The 18,866-nt window shown below is 52.9% G+C and overlaps 6 protein-coding genes across 6 annotated transcripts; 3 read left to right on the top strand and 3 right to left on the bottom strand.

Moving 5' to 3' along the window:
- Positions 1-2,674: 2,674 nt before the first annotated feature.
- Positions 2,675-2,890, bottom strand: ColSpa_04340 (uncharacterized protein; the record flags this gene model as incomplete). The annotated part of the gene is made up of 1 exon (XM_049270552.1): positions 2,675-2,890. The coding sequence occupies one exon, from the start codon at positions 2,888-2,890 to the stop codon at positions 2,675-2,677; it is 216 nt and encodes a 71-aa protein (XP_049126509.1).
- A 1,425-nt stretch (positions 2,891-4,315) lies between these two features.
- Positions 4,316-5,483, top strand: ColSpa_04339 (uncharacterized protein; the record flags this gene model as incomplete). The annotated part of the gene is made up of 3 exons (XM_049270551.1): positions 4,316-4,910; positions 4,991-5,175; positions 5,196-5,483. 3 exons carry the CDS (start codon positions 4,316-4,318, stop codon positions 5,481-5,483), a joined length of 1,068 nt encoding a protein of 355 aa, XP_049126508.1.
- Positions 5,484-6,617: 1,134 nt separating this feature from the next.
- On the top strand, positions 6,618-7,699 carry ColSpa_04338 (nitrilase; the record flags this gene model as incomplete). Its single annotated transcript, XM_049270550.1, has 2 exons — positions 6,618-6,662; positions 6,824-7,699. The coding sequence occupies 2 exons, from the start codon at positions 6,618-6,620 to the stop codon at positions 7,697-7,699; spliced, it is 921 nt and encodes a 306-aa protein (XP_049126507.1).
- Positions 7,700-8,023: 324 nt separating this feature from the next.
- On the bottom strand, positions 8,024-10,606 carry ColSpa_04337 (uncharacterized protein; the record flags this gene model as incomplete). The annotated part of the gene is made up of 4 exons (XM_049270549.1): positions 8,024-9,598; positions 9,652-10,020; positions 10,092-10,430; positions 10,487-10,606. 4 exons carry the CDS (start codon positions 10,604-10,606, stop codon positions 8,024-8,026), a joined length of 2,403 nt encoding a protein of 800 aa, XP_049126506.1.
- Positions 10,607-11,564: 958 nt separating this feature from the next.
- ColSpa_04336 (palmitoyltransferase SWF1) lies at positions 11,565-12,986 on the top strand (the record flags this gene model as incomplete). The annotated part of the gene is made up of 3 exons (XM_049270548.1): positions 11,565-11,653; positions 11,732-11,885; positions 11,952-12,986. 3 exons carry the CDS (start codon positions 11,565-11,567, stop codon positions 12,984-12,986), a joined length of 1,278 nt encoding a protein of 425 aa, XP_049126505.1.
- Positions 12,987-13,397: 411 nt separating this feature from the next.
- On the bottom strand, positions 13,398-14,633 carry ColSpa_04335 (uncharacterized protein; the record flags this gene model as incomplete). The annotated part of the gene is made up of 5 exons (XM_049270547.1): positions 13,398-13,416; positions 13,476-13,759; positions 13,804-14,130; positions 14,198-14,280; positions 14,411-14,633. The coding sequence occupies 5 exons, from the start codon at positions 14,631-14,633 to the stop codon at positions 13,398-13,400; spliced, it is 936 nt and encodes a 311-aa protein (XP_049126504.1).
- Between the last annotated feature and the right edge of the window lie 4,233 nt (positions 14,634-18,866).

Below are 18,866 nucleotides of genomic sequence, written 5' to 3'. Positions count from 1 at the left end.
CCATAACTCGTGTTTACCGGCCTCTTAGCGAAAGATTATGATTCCAACCTCTTAATGTGTAGCCCCGCAAGTGCACCAAAGGATTTTTCAGGCAAGGGCCCTGTGTTAGTGGTTTGGCAGACAGTATCCTCTGAATGGTGTACTTTCCGATAAGAGTTGAGAGGAAGCATCGCATCGTCACGCTGAACCATTACATCAAGTGCCTCTTCTCTCCATGGGTCGAAGTTTTGAAGTACAAATACTCCTACTTGCATTGTGATTTGCTGGAGTACAGAAGACTCGAGTATCACATCGTCTATCCATCTAGTTCTACCTCAAAGTCAAGAAAGACACCTTTAGTCATTATAAAGCTTATCAAGACCCTCACCCGCCAGTCTCCTGAGCTCGACGTCAGTCAGGGCCGCCCCAGAGAAACCCCGTGGGCACCCCGACCCCACACGTCGATCTAATGTGGCCCAAGTGCTACCAAACAGTGTCAAACAGCACTTGCCAAACCCTCGCCGACAAGAACAAGATCGATCTCGCCGAGCTCGTCACCTTAAACCGCAGCGTATGAGGGCTGGATTAATATTTCGAGGGAACCATTGTGGCGAGCTACTGCGTCAAGCCGAACGGTTGGAAACAAACACATGATACCAAGAAATATTGGTCATGAAAATTGGAGGAAGTTCACTTTCAAGACAAAGGAGCATCACTTCATTCAAGGATATAGTCATACGGCGAGTTTGTGATTTGCATAAGGTTTTGTCTCCCACTCATACTCTCATTAATGGGGGAGAGGTCGTCTAGATTTGCTATCTCGGAAAGCGGGGGAAAACTAGCCCTATAACCAATACCGACAGGCTTCATCCCTTCCCCTGCAGCCAGATTGTTCTTCTTGCTCAGATTGTTGCACTCGCAGTCATATGAACAACGTCACGTTGCAATGCGAAGTCTTTAGTGACGTCGAGGGTTTGGGTCGGCCGCTCGGTTGGCGCAGTCAGTGCAGGGTCCGGGCCAGGAGACCGTCTCGTGCTTGGGCTTTGGTCCTTTACACCCTTTGCCCATATTAGAACACCACTTCATATCGTGGAAGCCGGTGTGGCCACATTCGAACTGCTTGTCAATTTGCTTGCACATGATGTCGGACGCCTTGGCTCGCAATCTGAAGTCTTGCTCTTGTTTCCTCGCGTGATCTGTATTTGCTGCATCTACACGTCAGCAAGTTCTGTTCATGCCATTGCGGTCTCTTCACGCACAACCTCGAGCCTAAGGTATATTCATACATTGAATGATTGATACTTAGATGACCCTCACTGTTTCCAAATCCTTTGCAGTTTGGTCTCTTTGATGCTCTTGGAGCCTTCCAACTATCGGTTCAGTTATTTGCCTTCTCGGTTGGTCTGCTTCGGACCTCAAGGTCGCAGGCTGTCTAGTAACAGCAGGAAGCGTAAACGGAAAAGGCAAGTTAGACTCGAGTCTCACGGCATCGAGTCCGCGACAGAGGATCCCAGAAGAGTCTCTGATGGGGATGAGAAGGTAACAAGGCGTCAAATACGAATGAGCAAATACAGATGAGCAGAATGTCTGTATTTGGAGGTATGTGGTTCTCAGTAGGCCAGAGAAAACTTTGTTGAAGACAGTGAGAGGAGGTCAACAGAAGATCAATGGATCTCCTCTTATACAGACGACGAAGTAAGTCACTTTAGCAAGGTGCAACCCATGCCATGTAGCGTAGGCCTTTCGGACGCCCTGCCGCGTTCCGCGGTACTGGACACTATGGCCATCCCTGAATTGAGGTGCGGGCAGCGATTAAAGGCAGAAAACCGTTGGAAATATCATATCTCAACATTCTGCAGAGTGACTTTGACAACTAGGATAGGTGCCGAGCTTGGAATGGTGGCACCATTGGACATGGTGGACGGAGGAGAGGGATGTCCGCCCGCCCGGAGTCGGGGGAGTCCCTTTGTTTCTTCTCATCAGCTTCTCTTTGGCCTGGGACTGACAAACCGACGTCACTCCGGCGGACGAGCTCGGGATTTCTACTTCCCCCCGCCCACCATGTAGCCTATCGACGGACTTCGGCGTTGGGCTGCCCGGCTGATTGCAGAGGAACATTAGATGCAAGAAAAAAGTGGTGGATGAAGGATACAGTTGTTCCTTGTTCCGCTCTTCCTGCGCGACATCGAGCTCTTACGCTGTTCCAGCTTGAGAAAACATGAGGCATAGGTCCCTGGAGGGGTAACAGGGCACTGAGCAGGCAAATCGTTTGCTATGAGTGAAGAATGCTGTCAAAAGGTGGGGGCCCCTTTGGTAATATTCATTGTTCAAAGACCCTAGAACCCTGTTGGCTCCTCCGGGGTAAATCCCCGCCTGGCCCTATCACACACTTGTCAGGTTGTCGCTTTTGATAGATGATCTCCCTCAGGGTGTCAAATGTCAAAAGCCACGACCCTCCCGGCCCTCGCTGCTATAATGTTTCTCTCCTCAGCCGCAATGAAGGGAGAAATGGATGTGAACCCTCTCCGTAAGCTTACATGAGCATGCGAGACATGAAGGGCGGGATCCAACGCTGAATACTTCCGGGTACGGGATACCGTGCCAGGACCTGAAATTGTGTCGCATCCCGCGTCAAGTTTTTCCCAAACAAAAACAGCCCGCTACTACGAGCTTCTGCGCGAATGGGCTGACTCCGTTAGTCTTCCTTGCTGGCGCATTTGTCAGACGCACGTTGCAGACGTGCATACGGCACACGCACGACAGGTTGCTCGTGCAGCGAATAGTCGACGCTCGAGGACCCCATCCAAGTGGAGGGGAACGATGCCTTGTTTCCTGCAGGGTCATCAGAGTCCAATCCGATTGTGATGCGAGGATCCTTCGCTAGCGATGGTTCTGGCAGGTGCGGGGCCATATTGAGCGTCGTGTGTGACTTCTTCCGAGGTCATCATCGAGATGCCGGGACCACCACCAGCTAGATATATGTCTGGCCGTCACTACCGCGCGTTGATTGGAGTCCTTGTTGGTTTCTACAGTATACTTGTTTCTGGGGAGAAACACATTGAGATTGGTCTTAGCTGTTGTCTAGTTGTCCGATACTAATAATGGACCAACGGCCGATGATACTCAACCCTCAATAGGGGGGCGGCATACTCCTGCCTAACCCTTGACGTTGTGTGTGTATGATAGCGGTGCTGTGAATGGAGTCGATACGGAGGTAGACTCGGTCGCTCTTGATGGGTTCTGGTCCGCAAAAGGGAGTGAATAAGTCGTCGCATCCCTCAACCCGTCCATGCTACTCCTGGAACAGACTTTGCGGTGCCATGCTGATGGCCCCACAAACGACTGACACTTGCCGCATCCAGTGCTTGCTAGGTATTCTTTACCTATCTTTAAATAATCTTCTTTGCCGCCTTGTTGATAATTTGAAATGGAGGAGATCGGCCCGGTAACTCCTGGCGGGCACATCTCTATTTGATCCGCCGTCGATGAAGATTCAGCTGACGCTATGGGTTTCCTAAGGCTTATCCGCTATGAAGTTCGATTTGCATTATTGATACTCAGTATACCTGTGAGAGACTGATATTATTTCAAGAGGGTTCAAGCAATCACCAGGTCAATAACTGTGCGTAACCAAGGTAGCCTACTTAGTAGTGCTCTCTCCGAACCTCTTTCTCATTTCGAAAAGTTATCGAGTATGTATTTCCACTTTTTACTTGGGCTCGATCAAAACAGGAGGCATTTGAAATATGATAGAACGCTTCTTGGTTCACTCTACGACTGTCACAAAAACCATTCTTCTAGCTTTTCGTGAGACATCAAGATTGAAATGTCTGCCTCAACACAACGAGGTGACAATGTCACTCTAGAACAACCTGAAAAGTGACACGCATTTTCGGCCGAACTCGCTCTTTCGGAACAAAACCACCTGTTTTTACCTTCACCATACGGAGAAGCAGTGGCTAGCGTATACAGTGTGGCTGCGTCCCTTCCCTTTTCAACCACCCTAACGGAAGGCGCCTTCCCACGACGCTCTCACGACACATACCCCACATGTCCCACCTGCTACTTTCATATTTCATCCCGAGTACGAAACCTATTGGGGAAAGAGTATCTCTCGATTTGCTCTGAACACTGGCTGCGAGGACTGGTGACTAGCCTGTCGACGTCACAACCTGTTCATCTCATATCTTTCTCCGACTATCTGCGAGCCACATGAAAAAGCTTATCACCTTCATAACATACAAGAGCCACCTCGAATTCGACGATCAGCCAGCCCCTTGTCGGCAACCCACGACATCTGGTGTAGCCATCGCGCCGGCGCAACTCCCAAGATATAATGCGTCGCGACATCTTCACGATCCTTTGGGGATCGTTGATGACGCTCTCTTGGTTTGGAGGCGTCGACGCATTCTCATGGGGTGGCGATGGAGGCGGTTCGAAATTTCCCCGATCCTTGGAAGAACACATCGTGGAACCCTCGGTTGCGATCCAAGACAGATCACGCTTACCGAACGTTTACGCCGTTGCCATGCAGGAACTCCAAGAGTTGGAGTCTGAACCTTTATGCCATCGCATCGCTGCCCGCCTACTGGTCAACAACTGTCAGCTACTCGACGGCAAAGATGATGCTACCGTTCTCACAGATAGTGGTAGGCAGGTTCGCGACTTTGTTGATTCGTACGCCGCTAGTCTCGCCATTTGCGACCTTGAAAGAGGCAGCTTCGTCATCCCCTCCAGCTGTGCGCCATTCCGAGAGCACTCTCTGGCCAAAATACCAGATTCGAGCATCCCTCGCCTCCACGCCTCCCCTCAGCAGATCGACTCGTGTCTTTCAGGACTGGCCAAGTCCGACTCGGCATGGAATACTTGGGTCAGTTACCGTCACAAGGCCTTGAGGTTCTGTGAAGCTGCCCGTGCGGACAATGAAAAAGGTACGCCTCTCCGGGGGATACTGAGATCGTTATTGACCATGTCACAGCCCAAAGCATTCGTCTCCATCAGCGACTTACAGAAGTTCTCTCCAAGCTTTCTGAGGGAGTCGAACAGGAGCTCGAGGATAATCTTCAAGCCATCAATACCCGAGCAACCGAAACAACAGAACAGTTACGGCGCATGGTGCCTGAGATCGAACAACTACGAAATAGGCTCCAGGACTTAGACCGAAAGATATATCAGGATGTTATGCAGGCATCTCAGGTTAGTAAAGCATGTTATAGTTCATGATGGGAATCTGGCTGACAAGAAAGGCATCGAATGCTGTGATTAGAGACGGCTTTGAAGATGCTCAGAACCTACAACAGCTGTTGAATGTTCTTCTCAAGACGGTTGTGAGAAGCAATGCGGAAGTTGCGGCATCTCAAGAGGTGGCATTGGCGACTTTCAAGGACCGCACGGATTCTGAGGTTGCATTTGTCATGGCTGCGCTTACAACAGCTGCAGCGTCTTCCGCTTCCCTCCAGAGTCAGATAGTGGGTGCACTTGAATCCGCCGAGATCGTACACTAAGCTGATGGTGGTTCAGGAACTGTCACACCTTCGAGCGGTGGAACTGGCTGATCGACAAGAGTACCTCGAGAAGGCAAGTAAAATCCCTCGAGTCCGTTCACAAACCTCCAGCTAACTTCTTGCAGGGATTGGTGAGGCTTCTAGACATCACCGAAGACCTCTCGTCGAAATATGAGTCCCAAACGGAGAAGCTAGATTTGGCCCAGCAGATATCAGGCGATCTTCTGGAGACACTGGATGACATGATGATTTCGGCGTCAGAAGTCCGTGGTTCTCTAGGTCACCGATCCAGTTGGACAACCTGGTTGCCGTATGTCATCTTCCCGGCTGCATCTTTACTCATGGGATCATACGGTCTTCCACCATCTGCAATTCGAAATATCGGACTTATCGTGCTAGGTGAGCTCGTCGGTATCTTAGTCTTTAAAGTCTTGAATGCTGATATTTCTGCCACAGGGGAAATTGCCGGGTTCGTCGTATCTTACGCCAAAAACTTCACCCCGAGCGTTCTCAACACCCCTCGACCTGGGCTCCCCTCTTTCCTCGATGAGAATACCACGATTGCTTTTAATCCAGCTGCAACTGAAATTTCACGCAACCTGCCGCTAGATCTACGTAAGATCCGATGATTGAAAGCGGTCTAGAAGCGTTTATCAAGCAATCGACCATCATTACATCTCTACATTGCAACACTTACACGGCTATGATGACTGGTCTCGGGGATATTGGTTTCGGCGTTCTTCATTGTTCAGTTTGTTTTACGGTTTGCTTTTAATTTCGGAATTATGGACTGGCTCATGGGGATTGCTGCGGTGGAATCATAGTAGGGAAAAGCGATGGGGTCGCCTCTGACATCATTTCTCGCATATGGACTTAGCCAATGGCCCATTTAGGTACATCGGTCAACAAATGGAGTTTAATCATTCTCATCCATGCATCTCCCTCTTTTGCTTATCATTTTGTGACAGGAACGCCAGTGGATGACTAGCTGCGGGGAAGTGCCTGAACGTAATATTTGCTGCCTCTTCTCACAGCCTGACCCCGACTTTTAGCCAAAGTTTGCCGTTGTCTCCAAACACCCAACTGTCTTGAAGCTGCAGGATTACCCCCAAGACGAGACGAAGGATAGCGGCGATGGCAGACAAGGTCAAGATCGCGCTCATACAAATGCACCCCAAGGTCAGCAAGTCTGGGACTACCCCTCATCAAAGGCGCCTCAACCAAGCTTAGCTTCTGCGCTCCTCTTCCTCATGCGCCGCCTAGCCGTCGACCCGGTTCACGCGGGACATGCAGCCACGCCCATGGGACGGCCACAAACAGAGTTCTAACAAGCATCACAGGTCGTCGCGCCAGATGAGAACTTCGCCAAGGCAGAGTCGTACATCCGCTCCGCCGCGTCCCAGGGCTGCTCGCTTGCCGTCCTGCCCGAGTACCATCTCACATCATGGGTCCCCGACCACCCCCAGTTCGTGTCGAGCTGCGCGCAATCCGGGGTCTACCTGGACAAGTACCGGGCGCTGGCTAGAGACCTCGGCATCTCCATCGTGCCGGGAACCATTATCGAGCTCGACGGCGAGGAGGGCGACGACGACCTCGATCTCCTCAACGTCGCGTACTTTATCGGCCCGGACGGCGGAGTGCTCGGGCAGTACACGAAGAAGAACCTGTGGCACAACGAACGGCCGCACCTCACCAAGGGCCCGGAACCGCACGGCGCCTTTGACACGCCGCTGGGGAGGGCGGGGATGCTGGTGTGCTGGGACCTGGCGTTCCCCGAAGCGTTCCGGGAGCTCATCCGCGATGGGGCGCGGGTCATTGTGTGCCCCGCCTTCTGGCTCGCGGACGAGTATAAGCGCAAGGGTGGAGACGGGGGCGTGCAAGTGGTGAACCGGGACTCGGAGAGAGTGTTTCTGGAGAATGTGATGGTGGCACGGGCGTTTGAGAACACTGCCGCCGTGGTCCTCGTCAACGCAGGCGGGCCCGTGGGCGGGGGCGGGGTCGAAGTCCGAGAGGGCGGTGCGCGGGTGCGGTATTGTGGCGTTAGCCAGGTCGCAATGCCGCTCATTGGGCCGCAAGGGAAGTTGGGCGCCGAAGAGGCGATGGAAGTCGTCGAGGTTGACCTTGGGCTGTTGGACGTTGCCGAGGGGGCGTATAAGGTGAGAGAGGACATGAGGAAGGAGGGGTGGCATTATGGGTATTCGATTGTGAAGGAGTAAATGACAGAGAAGGGGATTTGAACGGCCAGGAATAAGTAGAAGAAGAGGGGGGGAAAGGGTTGAGGTTTCTGAACAGGTAATTCCCACTTGCTCTCTGGCGATCACAGGATCCTTGTGGTCGCAGTCAGTGAGTGCTCGGGAAAGGAAGAGCAATGAATGATGGATAACAGGACACACGAGATAGAAGCACGTTAATCAAGACTGATGGTTCACGATGAACGACTATTTATCGCGAAATTCGGGTATCAATGACATCGCTCTGCAATTGGGCCCAGCCACAGTCAAGGAAATAAGTTTTATCAAGTGATGGCATCTTCTCTCAGCTCACTGGGAGCTCTGAGCGACCTCATCCAGGTATGCCAAAAACTCCCTTCTCCGCTCGATCCGTTCCTGCGTGTGCTTCTTCACAAGGTAACCCCAATACTTTTGCAGCCTCGCCCGATCAGGTCCGGCTTCGGGATTCGCATCATCGATGCGTCGTAGCCGCTTGTCATCGTTCGCCGTCCAAACTCCTTGCCAGTTGTTGGGTAGCTCCTTGTGCTTCCTGAGGTACTTGAGCAGATCCGTGGCTAGTGGAGTGCAGAGCGACGTGGCGTTGAGCGCAGTGACTATATCCTCGCGCGCGTAACCGAACGTGTCAAAGCGGTCGATCAGGTCCTCGAGCTCGACGGTTTTATCTGCCGATTCCTGGGAATCGGGGATGGCTCGCTCTGTCCGTTCTTCTGGGTCCTCTCCGACCTCTGCAGCGGGGAACTCTGATGCTGGGACAGGACTTGCGGCCGGGATTCTCTCGACCCCCTTGCCCTTGTCCTCGAACGACAGAGGCATGGGTGTCACGGCTTCTACCTCGCCAAGGAGCTGCTGCGACGGCGAAATATCGAACTCGGCACTACTTTGTGATTCTTGTCGAGGAGCATCTTCGAAGGCGAAGTCTTGCGTCTCTGGTTCGAAGCGGCGAGCTCTTCTGGAAGGGGATCGCTCAACCTCCCCGTCCATCCCTACGTCTTCATCGTCGTGAATTCCCCTAGGTACCCGCCCGGCGCTGAGCGAAGGGCTAGGGCCAAGATTTCCAAAGCTTGCAATCCCTAACCTCTCGTCAGGAGTGGAAGGAATTTCATCGTCTGCGCTAAAACGCTGCCGCTTCTTTCTACCATTTGGAGTCGAGGGTGTACCTGAGGTCTCCACAGTGATCGCCAACCTCTTCTTGGAGGTGCTGGGAGTGGTATCTAACCGCGTTTTTTGGGGCTTCGCCGGCATTCCTAGGTCTACCTCATACTCCCCGGACTGAGATGCTTCATCATCTTCAGACTCTGCATCAGGCTCGTCCAAAAAGCCGCTGGCAGCGAATTCGGCGACGTACTCTGTGTAGTACTGCTGTAGTGGCTGGGCAGCTTCGTTGTGCAAGCCCAAAGCCTTCGCGGCAGCTTCCCAGTCTGTTTCAACCCCTCCTTTCTGGTACTGGTCCCTAACAGCTTGCCAAAGGAGCCATATGTCGACGGGCTGTCCGTTAATTTCGGGATTGATTTCAGTGCCCAAATCTTTGTACTCCCGGAACGTCTTCAGATGATCGAAGAAAACTTCTCTCGAGACACCTTGAGACGCTTCGCCATCGCCTTGTGGCTCTGGCTGCTGCTTGTGGCCATCGTTTTCTGCTGTAGTCCTTGAGACTAGTGACGCAGCAGGCTCCAAGTTCCGGATGACGGGACGAGTATCAGGTTGCCCGGTCGATGCCTTTTGTTGATTTGGTTGGCCGCTGCGGGCTGTGTCTGGTCTGGGTTTGATATTGTTGGCGGGCGGCTGTTTTGGCAAAGGGTTCTCGTCCTCGAGATTTTCATTCAACTTCGACTTCAAATTGTCTGCCCAGTGTTTTCTCCAAGCAGTCCAGGAGTGGCTAGGATTCTGTCACATGTCAGCACGATGCCTGCGTATGCTGAAGGAGAGCTGCAACGTACTTTCTCTGCAAAATCTTGGAAGAAGCGAGTAGTAAACGGAGGGCCATGCTCTCTGGCCGCCTGTAGAAGTATGTCATCTTCAGCCTTGGTAAAATTGACTCTTTTTGGAGAAGTCATCTCTGGTTTGATTTCCACCTCTTGCGTATCGGCTATTACACGGGGAGTACCGGCTGACGGTAATCGTGCAGCAGCTGGTGCAACAGGAGCAGGTGATCGTCTCCTTCCTACTTGAGCAATTTCGGGACGTCTGGAAGAGGTCGGAGTTTGTGATGGCACCGAAATCTGGATCTCGGGGGCGGAAGCAACCAAGGTGTCTAGTGCGGCTTGAGGCAACTTGGAGACCTTCTTCACCCAGCGATCTCTCCAAGACTGCCTAGTATGGCGATTGTTCTATTGTATATTAATACCAAGCCGGAATACACTCATAAAAAAGCTCTCACCATCTCCTCAAGTGTTTTGTAAACTTCGTTGCCACTCCTTTTGTTTGGTGGGTGCGAGAGCACCCATCTGGCGAGAAGTGCATCGTCGGCTGCATTGAACGGAGTGCGGGTTCCCTTGAGTGGCGCCGACAACGCAGGAGGACGAGAAGATCCGACCGGGCGCGAAGCCATAGGCGACTGACTGATCATATACTTGTCTGTTTCTTGCACAGCGCCGTTGTCAACGGAATCCTTGACAAATCCCCAATGAAGTGATCCCGGCGGACAATCTGCCCTGGCGTGATCGGCGATGACCTTGTCCGCCTGCTTGTCCAGCTTGACAATCTTCCCACCATTTTGCTATTAATGTGAGCTTCTACTGAATTCATCGTATTTGGAGCGGGGCGCAGATGTACCGTGATCAGGTCAAGAATCGTTTTCCTGTCGGGGACGCGCTGCGCAACGAAGAAGCTGATTTCCTTGAAGAGCGTGCCTTGAGCGCCGGGTACTCCATTGTAGGTGATTGCCGCCGACATTATGAGAGATTTGTGTTTGAGGGAAGGATTTCAAGCGAGTGGTTCTCATAGACTTGATCTGCTTGGTCTTGTCGATGCCTCGCGCGTTGCTGGTTATGTGCGTATAAACGTGGGCGAATCGGAGAGTGCGCGCCTATTTGGCAAAGAGGTTGTTGTGAATGGTCTTGGCACTTCTTTCCCAATCAAGAGCCAAATCGATGTTGTAGGTAAGCGCTGGGGGAAGCAAGCCTCGGTGTAATTAATTCTGTTATGAGGGCATTCGCAAAGAGGTCGCGCTTGTCGCTGTAGTCAAGACTCCCCACCCTGAAACAGCATGGAAATGAGACCAGATGACTGCGCTTGTATTTGGTGCAAGGCAGGCCTGTTGTTTTCTTTTGGCCAGGTCCTATAGATGCATCAGCGGCTGGCTCTTTGTCTTGTTCATATTGTTGCACTGCTGAAGTGACGCGCAACTTCCAGAGTCTGCGTCGCGTGATCACGTGTACTCAGACGTGGTTTATGCATTTAGGGAGAAATATAGTCGTACAAGAGCTACCCGGTCTCCCTTCTTAACGGAACGCTATGACCTCTGCTGACCAGCCCAATGGTGTTTTGGCACCTTCGATGACATGGCTCCCAATGAACTTTCCTGGGAACAGATATTTCAAGTACCCATTCTTGTCAGTTGAGCCATGCTTGACAAACAAATCTACTAAACAAAGCCAATCGGCATTTTGTAACTCCTAGACCGCTTTGCTGTTCCGGTGTTTTGGGCGACGTGGTGGGCCTTTGCTGACACCTCAGGCTTTATTCGCTCGCTGCAGCCCGGGACTTGAGCTTCTTACTGCACTGCCTACCAGATTCCGCCGATTTCCAACTTGAGCTAGACGGGACCCCCTCAACCAACCATCGTCTGCGGGCTCTTCTTCCGTAAAGAATGATTCACGAGAAGTGAACAGTAGCTTGAAAATCGGACATCATGGGGACTTTTAGGAATGTGGCCCTCTTCGTGCTGGGCATCTCCTTCATGGTCTTTGTCGCCTTCTTCGGCCGGCTACCGGCTTTGAGGTTCGTTACTATGCCCAGTACGCCAGGCAGGTAGCCAACGTGTATGGCTTCCTAAACTCGTTTCCTAACTACCGACAGGCATACACCGATCGCAACACTGCACAGGGTCATGTGGATTCATATCCCGAATGGCTTCCTAGCCGTAGACAGACTCCTGACAGGAGGAAGGTTCTCAACCTCCATGATGCGCTTCGGCAACTACATGATGCATGATCGGCATCCCACTGTAGTCGTAAGTGCCTCAACGAGATAAACAAGTATTGTAGTATCATATTTCCAGACATGCTGACACCCTCAGGTCTTCTTCCTTCTCATTCTCTCCGTGTCGGAATACTTGTACCTCCCCGGCGCTTGGCCCCAGCTCCCCCTCTTCCATAAAATCACCGGACCCATCGTCATCTTCCTCCCCTACCTCTTCCTCTACCTCTCCGTCATGGCCGATCCGGGCTACATCACACCCGAGAATCACGCCTACTACATGTCCCTCTATCCCTACGACTACTCTATCTTCTTCCCCGGCCAGAGGTGCAGCACCTGCAACCTCATCAAGCCGCCCCGCTCCAAGCACTGCAGCATATGCAAGCGCTGCGTCGCCAAGCTTGACCATCACTGTATCTTCATCAACGGCTGTGTCGGCTATCAGAACCAGCACTACTTTGTCCTGCTCTTGCTGTCTACGGCCATCCTTACTTCCTACGGCGCCCTGCTCGGCTTCTCTCTGCTGTCTGGCAAGATCGGCTCGCAGTACCCAACTTGGTCTATCTGGCCGCCAAAGGGCATGGAGGTCAAGGAGTACCTGCTCATCTGGAGTTGGGCTCTGCAAGATAATGTCGGCATGGGCGCCGTCACCCTGCTCGCTACCATGACGTCGCCTCTGGTCTGGGGTCTGCTGAGCTACACCGTTTGGCTGATTTACTGTGGCACCACGACCAACGAATCGCTCAAGTGGTCGGACTGGAAGGCCGAGATGGACGACGGCTGCGCCTTTAAGCGGAGCATGCCCGCGAACCGCGTAAAGGACACGCGTTTCGAGCCGGAGCGGACGCGCTGGCCTCTAGATGCCCAGCAGATATTGGCGAGGACCGACGACGGAATGTCACCCCCGGATCACGGGCCGGGCGTGGGTGAGTGGGAGCGCGTGTGGAATTTGAAGGATGTTGAAAACCTATACGATCTGGGTCTGTGGGATAATCTGGCAGACATCTTTGTCTCCGACTACGACTTCAACGTCAAGCGCGATCAGCCGTCTGTGGAGACCCTGGACGGCAGAGGCACGCACCCAAATCTTAAGCCTTCTAGCCATACTACTAGATCAGAGGGATTTGACGCATAGAGTTAATGCAACGTATCCATCTTAGAACAAGGGTAGCCTGTAAAGTTTTGCGCCGATTGTTTCTTTATTCCTTCGTTCCTCCCTTGACATTAGCCGTGTGACCCCTAAGGTCAGAGACATCGCGAATGGTCAGGCAATGAGTACGCAGGGAAATGTAGATTTGACGTTTATCTTCGTTTCGTTTGAACATGTCTCATCTAATTCGTACCTGGGGCTGCTGAACCCAAGGATCCTCAGACGCCCAGCTACTCAAATTTTGTTAGGACAACCACGAGAATCTAATGATATATGCCATGCCTCGCATCACTCATCCAATGTTGCCGACCATTGGAAACTTTACGCTTCCTTGTCGGCAGCTCGTTTGGCGGCTGCCGAACACCCAAACGCCCCTCCTTACTCAGGAGTGTGCATTTAGAGGATGGTGCCGAAGCTGGGGAGAGAGTTAGTACTCCGTGTTACAACATACGCAAACGTGAAATAAGGACATACCCAAAGGTGCGCTTGATGCTGTTGACGTAGTATTCCTGCCAGTTGCGCTTGGTAGCCTCCTCCTCACCGACGGGGACACCATCCCAGTTGACGCGCATCAGCGTGACGTGGTCGACGTCGTTCTGATCGAACTCGATGCTGAGCTTGGAGAAGTGGCCCTCGGGCCACTGCTTCAGGCGCCAGCTCTGGACAATCTTCTTCGGTGGGTCAAGCTCGAGGTACTCGCCGGTGACGTTTCCGTCAAACAGCTCAAACTTTGCGCCCTTGATAGCGCCCTGGAAGACCTTGGGGGTGCACGGGTGAAGGCGGCGATGCGGGCGGGGTCGACGAAGGTCTGGTAGGCCTCCTCTGCTGTGGTGCGGAACTCGGCCGTGTCAGTGAGGGTCATGGTGTTGACAACCTTGCCGCTGCCGCTCTTGACGCTTGTCGAGGTGGAGGCGGGCTTCGAGGACGAGCCCTGAGCGTGGTACTTGGGCGTGGAGAAGCCGCTCGAAGGGTTGGAGCCGGGAGCATGCTGGATGTCCTTGCCGTGCTCGGCGATCAAGGCTCCAGGGAGCTTAAGGAACTCTTGGCGGAGCTTGGGCAGGAGCTTGGAGCGAACCAGGTCCTTGACGGGCTGCTTCTCCTTGGCGTCGGAGTAAATGTCGATGTCGAACTGTTCGGGCGGAGATCTTCAGTAAAACGGGGTCTTTGGAACGGCAGAGATTTCACTTGGGACCCACCACAAACTCGTCTTCCTCGGTATCGTGGGCGACCTCAGGAATAGTAATGGTGCCCGAGACTTCAGTCTCGTCAGAGGTGGTGCCTGCGCTGCGTTAGCGAGGCTCCAATCGACAACTTCACACAAGATGATACAATGGCAGGCAGAGGTTTGTCGTTGTTGAACGAGATTTTATGGGATGAAACACATGTGTTTGCATTCAAGTATGACCTACCGGTGTATTCTAAGACGAGCTTAACATCGTAAATGGTGATGACCTTGCCCTTCCTCTGGCTAACGTCGACGTCGCCATCCATGCTCACAACCTTGCTAATCTTTGCCGTGACACCGCCATCGGCAGACTCGACTTTCGTCAAGCTCTCCTCAAGATACTGCTTCGCCCAGGCCGAGGCATCCTTGTTGACCCAGTGCCAGTTGTTGGGGTTATGGAGGACCATCTTGTCGGCGGTGACTCGGTTTCTGATTTCAGGCTGCGAGATAGGAAAACGTGTGACTGTGCGGTTCCGAATTGCGGGTTAGCAAAGGGAAACGAGACGGCAGAAGATGGTGAGAGTTGTTGAAGGTTGGTTGGTGTCCCGGATCAGTGGTTGGTCAAAAGACCGCAGCGTTTTTCATCAAAGAAGGGAGTACAAATCACTCTATGACTGGTGCCAGCTGGCGTATCATCATGTTGGGAGGGAAGGCGCGGGGTAAATAAAAGGAGACGGGGAATAGGGGATTGTGTCCTTACCTCAGTGCGGATTGGCGCGTTGGGGTGTCATGTCCAGAAGCGTTTGCGCATGGAAAGAAAGAGAAGAAGGGATTAAATCTGAGCGCGGGACCTTCTTTTGAAAGAAAGCTCTAGAATTCTGACGGTCCTCCGCTGCCGGGCGGTAAATTTTCGGCCGTTTGGTTTGCCCGTTCTTGCGGCTCACCCCACCTTTAGCTCCATTGCAGCCACAGCGGTGCTGCAACTGGCCTGTGCTCCCGAGGATGGGCGGGAAAGAAGCTTCACGACCGTGCCTTCCGTTCCAAAGGGTCAGGGTAGCCGCGGCTCAAGGCCGACTACATGGTACCCAAGCGCAAAGTCATGTCGCGTCAAGATAGCCTTGCACTCAGCTGAGTTGCCGCAAAGATGTTTGTCTTCCTGCTTGCTAGCGGCAGACTGACGCTCCGACGCGGTCACGGCCAGATCGTCCGTGTCTCCATCCAGACCGGCGGTCCTTATCGCACCAGCGTTTATCAACAATCTTACAGTTGGAGTCCATTTGCTCGAACAGAGTCTTGCCTGATCAACATCGCCAGCTGGTCTGTACAACTTTATGTCATACCTGTGTTCTAATTGCGTTCTTTCTATATTCTTGTCTTAGTTTCAGGGCATACAGCAATGCAACCGGCTCGCTACTGCAGCTTTCTTTTTCTCTTCATCTTGTACCAGATCCCTGGATAGATTGAAGAGATCCCTTCTGGCCAGCTCACACAAACCCCGTACGCAAATATAGACTTATAATGACCGGGGGATTCTTTGATTGCTAAGGATAATGCGCACTAATGTTCACCACTCAACCACTTTCCAAACGGATATCCATAGATCGCACACTGCTTAGACAATAGCGAACTGCCGGACAAACACCCGCAGGCATACGACTGCACGACCCTGGTAATGGCTCGTACAGTCTAGCTCACCAAGATAGCAACCTGCAACCCTTGTGAGTCTGGCTGGGATTTAAGTGAAACGACTGATTTGCATGCCAACATGTAATATGAATAGCTTCCAAGCCGACTTCTGGAAGCCGGATGTGGTCGCTCCCGATCGGTCAGCGTCCACACTAGGCTTGCTATCAATTGCCGCGCCTCTTCGCAGGGGTTTGTACGCTTTGCGATAGCCATTAAGTGATTACGTTCTGGCCATCGCATTCACACGATGTCACCGTGAGGGGCAGAGGGATGGCATCTCTACGATATATGCAACATCAATGAACTTCATTGGAACCACAACCTGCATATATCCCAGTGCCCATGCATGAGATTACACCGACGCAGGCAACCTCGATATCAAGATGCGGCGAGACATCAAGCTCTCAAGGCTTTGATGAATACCAAGCTGAAGATGTGCCCAGTGAAGTGAATTCTAGGCTCACGGATACCTCACGAGTCAACTGTCAGAATCGAAGCGACGAATGACAGGCATATCAATATTTAGAACATCTCCGCCTGTTCTTGGGTCTCCCCGCAGCGCTAGCTACATCCTCGTGGAACCTTACTTAGTCTAATTACGTTGGAGATGCTCCGCATCATGTGCAAGTCCCTCAGGTACCTTAATCATCTCCAAAAACCAACCACCCGACACATCTTGCACAACGGCTAGGTGAGTGATGAGTCGGTGAGCATAACCCCCAAGACCTGGTCACTGACTAGGATCAAAGGTTACCATACCAGACGCTAACGCGTGCCTCTTCTTGAGGATGCCGACCCACGACTCGAATCACACTTCCAGGCTCGAGGGGACGGGCGAGCATCGAGAGGAGACACGGCTAAGAGATCAGTAGAGGCTGTTGGAGCCTCGGACAAATCAATGGGCATTTTAAGCGCCGACAACCACCTAGACACTCTTTTCACAGTGCCATCAGCCAATCAAGCCCTCAACATGCATGCTGTACTAGCCAGGATCCTAGGAGGGTTCCAAGAATAGATTGGCCTCCCGTTAGACAGCCGACCAATCGTTGGTGTCCCTTGCCAACATCTCCACGAGTTTCTTCTCTTGGCTCCATCAAAAGACAGGCCACTTTGGGCCGGACCCTGGCGCGATGCTCACTCGCCTTTCCTCTTCTTGGGCAGTGGCAGGTCGCTACGGGACTTCGTCAATGCTGTCTACCATGCTTACGTTTTCTCGTTGGTCGTTCATGCTAAGGTCTCAAGGTCTGTTAGCCGTACCGACACGATGTTACGAGCTTGACTCTGAGCGCCTTTTCCCCTCTTCTTCAGAATGCCGCTCCGGCCGATGGACGGTCGTGCGCAGTACCACACCATGTCATCATTCTGAAATGGGAAAAGAAAGCCAGAGATTGGAATGATGGACCCGAGACAACAACGGCAGCGCGATAGCAGCATCACACCTTCTGCGCGCCCGCCATGCAGTTGCAGCCACATGGGATATTGATGGGCCCTGTCATCGCCGCGCAGTGCCCTTCATCGTCCCAATGCTACCAACAAAGCAAGTGCGGTTTGCAGGCGGAAGAGATGGATGCATCCCCCTCTCAACTACCTCAGTTTCCCTCCCATGTACCGCGTCCCGCTATGAGGTACATTGATACCCTGCATCAATGCCGGGAGCAAGCAAGTCACCCGCCTCAAAGGCATCCGGTTTGCTCCATCAACCCGTCGTTGAGCGGCGAGTGCTTTGGTCCGGGCTTTCATATCCACCATCGTGCTTTTGCTCCGGGACCCGGCTGCTATTCCTGTCTTGCCATGGTGCTACTGAAATCCCGCTCTCTCTGCGAGCCCCTCCCTCTTTAGTCAATGTCTCGTCTTAACCTCCCAAGAGTTGGGTGTCGCAGGGGTGTACTACTTGTTGGCGGGCGATCAAGTGTGAGCCACCATCCCTGGTACCCTCCCATACGTGAGAGGCACGTCTATACCTCCGTATGCAGGAGGTTGACCACACTGCAGCGGCACCAGACCCGGCCTGGCCGCAGACATCTCTTTTATCTTCTGCATCCTCCCACCCAAAATTTGTTCCCTCTGCTTCAGCCGCGCCCTCCCACCTTTCGGTGTGACACGACCTTACCTGCCGGCTGTCTGTCCGCTCTCCTGGTTGTGTGGTGTGTTCCGCGACATGAGATTGTCATTCCCACGCTCAAGTTGAACGGGTTGGTAAAGAGAGGAAGAAGAACAAAGAGGTCAACAACCTGCTGCTGGCTCAGGTTTGCTTGGCCACGACACGGGTCTAAGCCTCCATTATCCTCTTCAACTATCCCGCGTATCGTTCCGAGCCCCAACCTTTGCTCAGATCCTAGCCGTCGCTTGAGTCTCTCAGCGTCCACCAACCCGGCTGATCATGAGCAACCCTCGCGATCCAACCCGGTTGCGACAGGGTCTCAATCCGCTGTTAACTCAGTCTTTGGGTGCCTATCACAGCCAGATCAGCACCCCGCTGTCCGGTGTGTCCTCGACGCATTTGCACTCGGCTCACACACCGGCGAGCGCAATCCAGCCCTACAACCCGCAAGAATGGATAGCTTCGCCTGCTACCGGCCCCGAGCGGCCGCATCCGTTTCCGGAACAAGGTAACACTGTTAAACCCCAACTGCGCTGAGTTGGCTCCGCTAAACAACCTTAAGGATCGCCGTTGCCCCCTCCTCCATATAGCCCTCCACGGAGCCAACGGCCGCCGAGTGGCATCTTCGAGTCCTCGCCAGCGGCCAATACATCGGCGGCACGCATTCCTCCGACAAATCTTCATAGACCGTCCCCGGAACCTTCCACGAACACATCTTTCCCTCCGCCTCCGGGTGCCAATGGTCGAGGAGGCTCCCGTGAAAGACGTTTTGGCTTCCCTTCCCTCAGACGGAGTAGGGAACACCACGATTCAAGTCCTCCTGAGCCCATGCCACCTATTTCACTGTCGAGACCGGCGCCCCTTCAAATACAGATCCCACATCCTGTACCACACCGCAACGATTCCGGCTCTT

The sequence above is a fragment of the Colletotrichum spaethianum genome (assembly GCF_022836535.1).
Source record: "Colletotrichum spaethianum MAFF 239500 DNA, contig09, whole genome shotgun sequence".
Taxonomy (NCBI): Eukaryota; Fungi; Ascomycota; class Sordariomycetes; order Glomerellales; family Glomerellaceae; genus Colletotrichum; species Colletotrichum spaethianum.
The sequence above is the reverse complement of the archived record's forward strand: the minus strand, read 5'-3'. Positions and strand labels throughout refer to the sequence as shown.